Source organism: Condylura cristata, unplaced genomic scaffold (genome assembly GCF_000260355.1).
Source record: "Condylura cristata isolate star-nosed mole 26May11 unplaced genomic scaffold, ConCri1.0 scaffold00063, whole genome shotgun sequence".
Lineage (NCBI taxonomy): Eukaryota > Metazoa > Chordata > Mammalia > Eulipotyphla > Talpidae > Condylura > Condylura cristata.
Genome location: NW_004567164.1, coordinates 272653 through 280315, shown reverse-complemented (window position 1 = coordinate 280315; position 7663 = coordinate 272653). Strand labels below are relative to the sequence as shown.

General features: G+C 36.5%; 1 protein-coding gene across 1 annotated transcript; it reads right to left on the bottom strand.

The window, feature by feature from the left end:
• Positions 1-6335: 6335 nt before the first annotated feature.
• Positions 6336-7256, bottom strand: LOC101622236 (olfactory receptor 2W3-like). Its single transcript, XM_012734651.1, has one exon. It carries the CDS (start codon positions 7254-7256, stop codon positions 6336-6338), a length of 921 nt encoding a protein of 306 aa, XP_012590105.1.
• Between the last annotated feature and the right edge of the window lie 407 nt (positions 7257-7663).

Below are 7663 nucleotides of genomic sequence, written 5' to 3'. Positions count from 1 at the left end.
AAAAAAAAAAAAAAACTGGCATATTGATGGGAAAAATTGAGATCAGACAGATGAAACCCATGACTGCTGGCCCCCATGAATGGTGACATCCTGTGGCCATTCAGTGATCACCAAGGAGGTGCTCGGCATGTAATTGGAGCAGGTATTACGGGATTGAGTAGATAGAACTGCATCCTTGGAATAAAAACAGATTCAGATAGTGAAGCTATGTTTGAAAATGGGCCAGATTTAGTCTGATTTAGTAGCTAAATCGGCCCTATTTTAAAACATTGCCTCATTATTTGAGTGTTTTTATTCCAGCGATGCTATTCAGTCTACTCCAGTCACCGAAGTCACATATTGTTTGGTTTTGTTTATGTGAAATGTCCAAAACAGATAAATTTGTAAACAAAAACAGTGGTTGGCTGGGAGGGGAGGGCTGGGGAATGATGACCAAAGTGTCAGGCATTTGTTTTGGGAGCAATAAAAAGTGTTCTAAGATTGAAAAAAATATGCATTGTTAGAAAAGAAATCCTTAAAATTGGATAGTCATCAAAAGTCAGTAAAGTGAGGCCCTCCCTGGTGGCGCAGCGGGTTAAAGCACTGCACTGAGAAACTAAAGCCACTTCCTCATGAGTTCGATTCCCGCCTGCCCCGGAGGTGACCACATGGCGTGGCAGACCTCTCCTGACCCGCCCGCTGCTCCCCTCAGCAGTGTACTTGTCGATCTGCCTGTTCTGCTCCCCGCTCTGTGTGTGGTGAATCCTCTCACCCTCCGCATCTCTGGCCTGTACCCCAGTTCTGTATGAATAAATAAATAAATCTTTAAAAAAAAAAAGTCAGTAAAGTGAAAACTGTTATTTGTTCTCTGTTAAAATTAGTACTAATTCTATGTAAGAAACTTGTGTTACCCTTGGGGTTTTCCAGAAAGATTGTGCAGTCATTTAATTGAGTGTTTCAATGCGTAACAGAGAGTATAAATTAGAGTGGGTAATTGAGTGTAACTACACAGAAGTCAGTGCCTTTAGATACATTGAAGCTGCCCATGAGTCAAAGGGCTACTATTACGTCTCTGAGGGATGTTTTTAGAAGCCTCCAGTGTCAAAGTACACATTTAGGGACTGAGATACTTGAAGATGTGTTTATTTTTAGTGGACCTGAGTGTTTGCCCCATGAACCTCATTAGCTCCAGTTCAAGTAGCCACAGTTTAACTGTGTCTAGGGAGCAAAGTAGAAGTCTCTGGAGAGGAGACATCAACAGAGCCAGTCTTTTCCTGCTAAATACTAGGAGTGAACATATTTTCTCCACCTAACTTCCTCTTTCCAAATCTAGTTGTATTGATTGCTTGTTTTTTGGTAGTTGTTAAAATATTTTAATTAAAATATAATTGACTTAACATTACATGAGTTTCAGATGTACAACATAATGATTTGATATTTATGTGTATAGTGAAATGATAGCCACAGTAAATCTAGTTAGCATTCAGCGCTGCATATAGCTACAGTTTTTTGTGTGTAGTGAGAAGTTTTCAGATCTAATTTTTTAGCATCCTTAAATGTATAATACTATATTATTTATTAACTATAGTCTCCATTCTATTCAGTCATATCCAGGGCAAGTCTTTAAATTCTTTATCCTTATGTTCAGAAGATAATTTCTTCCTACTTACAAGAGAAAAACAGAGGTCTTTAAACATAAATTTCTATGTCTTATTTTTCATATTGTATCATTTCACTATTACTCACTAAAAGAATGTTTTCCAATGGCCCTACCAACTCTATTACCCTCCAATTTCTTTGAAGTCGTATCATTCTATTATATCCGATCTATTTCATCTTTAGCTTCTTATATCCAGTTACTTATTTATCCATAGGCTTAAAAATGCTCTCATCTATCCTATCAGAAAAATAAAATTTGAGTTCACTTTCCTTCCCTGCCCCACACTATATTGACTTCATCTTTCCCCTACGACAAAAATATTCATGTTTTGTTTTCTCTTGCCATCAACATTTTCAAATATTCTTATCATGTTTCCCTATCATTCTGGTGAAGGTGCTTTCTGTGAAATCACCTTCCCATCATACAAGGTAGGTGTACTAGGCAACACTTAACCTGCTGTAATCTGGCAATGATAATTTTCCCTTATTTCAAGAAATTGTGCTGTTCATTGTTTTTTCTCTGTTTTTAAAAATTGTGTCTTGTGTCTCTGAGTGTCACTTTTCTTTCTCATTGAGTGCAAACTTGAATGTACAAATTTCCCAATATTTTACACTTGTCTCTCTTTACGCTCTCCACTGTGTTCCTCAGATATTTTGTCACTGCAGCCTATACCCTTCTGTCTCTGTATATGATAAATCTTAGAGTAGACTTCCTCCTGAGTTAAACGATAAAGCAAGTGGAATCTTGGCTTAGTGTCTGGATCATTTTCTCTAAAATTTCAGTAGTTTTTCAAGCTAAGACATTATCTTCTGGAAACAACTCCTGGACGTACACATCAAATGTTCAGATTTGAATATCAAATCTTGAATAACCTCTGTACAAACTCCCTTAATTATCTTTGATCTGTTTTGTTTTCATCCTGTGCTCTATTGATTCTTTGTGACATGGCTTTAGAATATCCACTCTTCAGCACATGTTTTCTATTTGCTATCAATATACTTGTTAACATCTTTTTAACTTGTGTGAGCCACTCGTCATCTAGGGTATCAACAGTTAGTTTCTACAGTGTTAATCTGAATTATTTCTTTCAAACTGACACAGTCACATCATTTCTTTGCTTCAAAATTGGCTACCATTTTCAGCAATAACTCAATGAAAGAGACACTTTAAATCCATAAGGCTGTATTTATGCTCTGAACCCTCTGGTGTAGGGACAGTCACCGGGCTTGCTGTTCAGATCAGCATTCTGTTATACATTCCATTACGCTAACATGTTGTTTCATCTAAAGACGAAACTTAGAGAAGAACTTATGCCCACTGTTGCTCAGATTTTTTTTCAAAATTGTAAGAAGAAATTCTCCCTAATGCATTTCATGATGTCATCATTACCTTAATATTGAAAGATAAAGACATCACAAGAAAAGGAAATTATAGATCAACTTCCCTGATAAACATCAGTGTAAAAATCTTCAATAAAATATTAGCAAATCAGTTACAACTGAGATGGAAAAAGGCACAAAATGATGTAAAAATAAACTATTATAATAAAAACATACTGGCAATCAATTTCAACAATATGTCAAAAGATTGTGCATCACAATCAAGTGGGTTATATCTCAGGCCATGTATTTTAAGGTAACAGCTAATATAATATTTAATGATGAAAACCTGAAAACTTTCCCTTTGAGATCATGAAGAAAACAAGAATGTTCACTGCAACCACTTCTATTGAATTTAGAATTAGAGGTTTTGACAAAGAAATCAGACAACAATAGGAAATAAAGGCAATCAACACACAAAAAAGTGAAACTATCATTATTCCTAAATAATATAATGCTATATATAAAAAAGCCTATGGACTTCACTCCAAAACTAAAGAAACAATAGATGAATATAGCTAAGAGACAGTTTGCAAATTCAACATACAAGATCTGTTGCATTTTTATACACAAACAATAAGCATAAAAAATAAATTAGAGGCCTCCATGGCAACACGAGGGGTTAAAGTGCAGCACTGTGAGGCTACCTGCAACCATCCCCCACCAGGGAGTGACCCATATGGCACAGCAGACCTCTCCTGTCTCACCTGCTGCTTACCACAGCAGTGTATTTTGGCTAATCCTTCTGTTCTGTTCCCACTCTGTCTCTGTAAATCCTCTTATCCCCTGCATCTCTGGCCTGTACCCCAATTCTTGTATGCATAAATGAATACATTTTAAACGAGAAAAAAAATTAATAAAATGATTCCATTCAAAATTGCTTTAAAATGAATTAAATAGTACTGAGTTAACAAACAGGTGAAGGACTTGTACAACGAGAATTACAAATTCACTATGAGAGCTTAATTTAGGAGCCTACCATGATTCTGTATTAGCAGGCCAGAACTTCCTAGCAAGTATTTTTAAAGTCAAAGTTTCGGTATTTGAAAACTGTTAAACAATCTTGCACGATTCTCTTGGAACTTTGCTTTATTCATGCATTTGCAATAATGATGACTGGTGAATGTATTCAAAAGAGCATCTTGGTCAACGTGTCATTTTTAGTGTGAAGTCAACCTTTCTGTGTGGATTTATTCCCCATCTTGGAAAAACGTACTGTTTTTTGCCTTTGTAGCTAGTGCTTTGGGTGTCATATTCAATCAGCTGTCAAGACCAATTTATAAGAGTTTTTTATCCCTTTGTTGGGTTCTAGGATTTTAACAGTTTTGGGCCTCATTAGAAAACTTTAGTCCATTTCTTTTAAATTTTTGTGAGTTTGGTAAAATAGCGCTCCAACTTTATTTCTCTGTGTTGTTTATCCAGTTTTCCCAGCCCTACTTATTGAAGGCACTCTTTTTCACCCTGAGTATTATTCCAGGTTTCACTGTCAAATATTAGTTGTCATTTATGCAAAAAGATTATTTCTAGATGATGCCTTTTTCTCCCTGTGCTAATGGGTTTGTTTTTATATCTGTACTGTACTATTTTGATTACCATAACTTTGTAGTGTGGTTTGAAATCAGAAAGTGTGATGCCATCACCTTTTTTTTTTCAGAATTGCTTTGGCAATGGCTTTTATGGTTCCATAAAAATTTTAGTATATATATTTATACCACTGAAATTTTGATAGGGAATGCATTGAATGTTAGATGGCTTTCTAGGGCATGTGCACATTTTATCAATATTCATACTTCCAATTCATTCCATTAATTTTTAGTTCTTCAATTTATTTCATCAGAATTTTGAAGTTTTCATTTTATTGATATTTTCCCTCTGTGGTCAAATTTACTCTTTTATATTTTATTGTTTTTGATGCTATTATGAATAAATTGCTTCTTTTTAATTTCATTTGTGATATTTGCTGTTATTGTACAGAAAGGCAACTCATTTCTGTATACTGATATTTATCTCTTGCAACTACTCTGATTCATTGGTTAGCTATAACAGGTTTTTGATGGAGTTTTTAGGACTTTCTACATATAAGATAATACCATCTCCAAACAAAAATGTTATTTCATGATTTGGATGCCTTCCATTTCTTTGGTGGTGTATATTACCAAATATTCAAAGAAGCATCAATACTGTACTTCTTAGCTCATTCAAAACACTTTATATGTGGCCAGTATTATCCTGTTATTAAAACCAAACAAAGATCCCAGAAGAAAAGAAGTTTACAGGCCAGTATCTCCAGTGAACATAGATGCAACAAAATACGAGCAAACTAAATTCAACAATACATTGAAAGGATTGTCTTTTTCAGTTTCTTTCATCAAAATCATAGTTTCAGTATAAAGATTTTTCCTCCCTCCTTGGGAAAATATTTTCTTAAGTATTTGATTGTTTTTGTTGCTATTGTGCAGTAAATATGGATGTTTTCTTAATTTCCCTTTCTGATAGTTTGTTGTTGGTGTATATATATATTCACAGCTGATTTTGTGTATTAGTTCTGTATCTTGCAACTTTACTGAAGCCATTTATTCTGATTTCTTTTTGGTGGGGTCTTTAGAATATAATACATCATTTCATCAACAAATAGAAGCAATTTTTCTTCTTCCTTTTTAATATTTTTTCTTGCTTAATTGTTTTTGGAAAAGACTTGAATACTATGGTGAATCAAATTGGCAATGCTGGTAAGGAATTACATGTTTTAAGAATACCATGAAATCCCCATTTGCTCACTTTTTTGAGGTTTTTAACACTTTCTACTTATTTATTATTAATAATCAATGACCTTTTAATCAGTGCTCTGTCTTCTCCATATAATAAAATTTAAAGATATCAGGACAAAAATTTGAATCCCTTTGTAGGTACTTTGGCACTCTCTTGGCTTAATTCCATGATAAAAATGACAGTCACACAAAATGTCATTGAGAAAGAAGAGTATCCTATGATTTTATTTGGACGTAATAAAATCAGTCTGTTCACAGCACTGAAATATTGATTTGTGGTTTTGTTAGATTTTTAATTAATGTGGCCAACTGGGAAAGAAGGTGATAACTTTAAGTTCAGACCTAAGATACCATGCAAATTATAGTTTACCTATGGTGTAGGGATTCTGCAGCACTATATTTGGAGTTTTATAATACATAGTCCAAAATTCTGTCCTTGGAAGCTTTTGTTGGATAGGCTGGAATGTGTAAATGAATTTTTAAAGTTCGCCTCAAGAATGACTGACTTCTGTTAACTGAGAAGCATTTGTAGGGGAAGTCTGTGTCACCTTACTTACTAGACACCAGTTTCTTCAGGGCATTCTTCACATCCTTGTTTCTCAGTGTGTAGATGACAGGGTTCAGCATGGGTGTCACCAAGTTGTAGAAGAGAGTCAGGAATTTCCCTTGGTCCTGAGAAGAATTATTTCCTGGTTGCATGTACATGTAGATAATGTTCCCGTAGAACAAGGACACCACGGTGAGATGGGACCCACATGTGTTGAAAGCCTTCCTTCTTCCAGCAGTTGACTTGATCTTGGTCACTGCTAGGGCGATGTAGCAGTAAGAGATCAGAATGAGTGACAGAGGCACCAGGACAATGATGACGGACAGAATGAAAACAGTGCTCTCCACAGCCACCGTGTCCACGCACGCAGTTTTTATCAGAGCCGGCATCTCGCACAGGAAGTGCTTCACCCGACATCTCCCACACCGTGGTAGCTTCATGGTCACTGGAGACATAACCAGGGAGTTGAGGAGCCCAACAATCCAGGCCACAGACACCAAATGCCAGCAGAGCTGAGGGTGCATAATGACGGAATAGTGCAGAGGCTTGCAGATGGCAGTGAAGCGGTCGTACGCCATGACGGCCAGCAGGACACACTCCGTGCCACCCGACCCCAGGAACATGAAGAGCTGGATGGCACAGCCGGTGTAACTGATGGTTTTGTCTGGGCCACCTAAGTTGAAAAGCAGTTGGGGGATGGAGCTGGTGGTAAAGCAGAGATCTAGGAAGGATAAGTTGGTGAGGAAGAAGTACATGGGCGTGTGGAGGCTGGGGTCCAGGCGGGAAACCAGGATAATGACGATGTTGCCAACTAAGGTCACGAGGTAGAAGATGAGGACAAACACAAAGAGGATGTGCTCTAGCCAGGGTCTGTCTGAGAAACCCAACAAGATGAAGCGTTCGTGGCAGCTCTCGTTGGTCATGACGGTGGATATTCACGACGCGCCTACAGGGAAGCAGACAGGAACACACCGGGTTTATCAGGAAGCCATCTCAAGTGGTCATGGAAAGTCATACAACTTCAATATTCTGTGCAGTACAAATTATATATTTTAAGACAACATCTCCTTTTATTTGGCGCTTTTTTTTTGGTTATAATATAACAAAAACTACAGATCATTGTACAAAAGAAACAAAAAGGTTATGCCATAAGAACAGCCACTATTAGGATACTGATTTGTTTCTTTTCAGTCTTTTCTGTGTGTACCTATAATTTAACACCTCCTAAATAGTGCTCTTACTTCCTCTCAGTCAGTTTTAAATTTCAAGAATTTGCTTTTTAAAAAAAAAATTGACAAAAAGTAAGCATGAATGTCTGCACAGCTGTGTC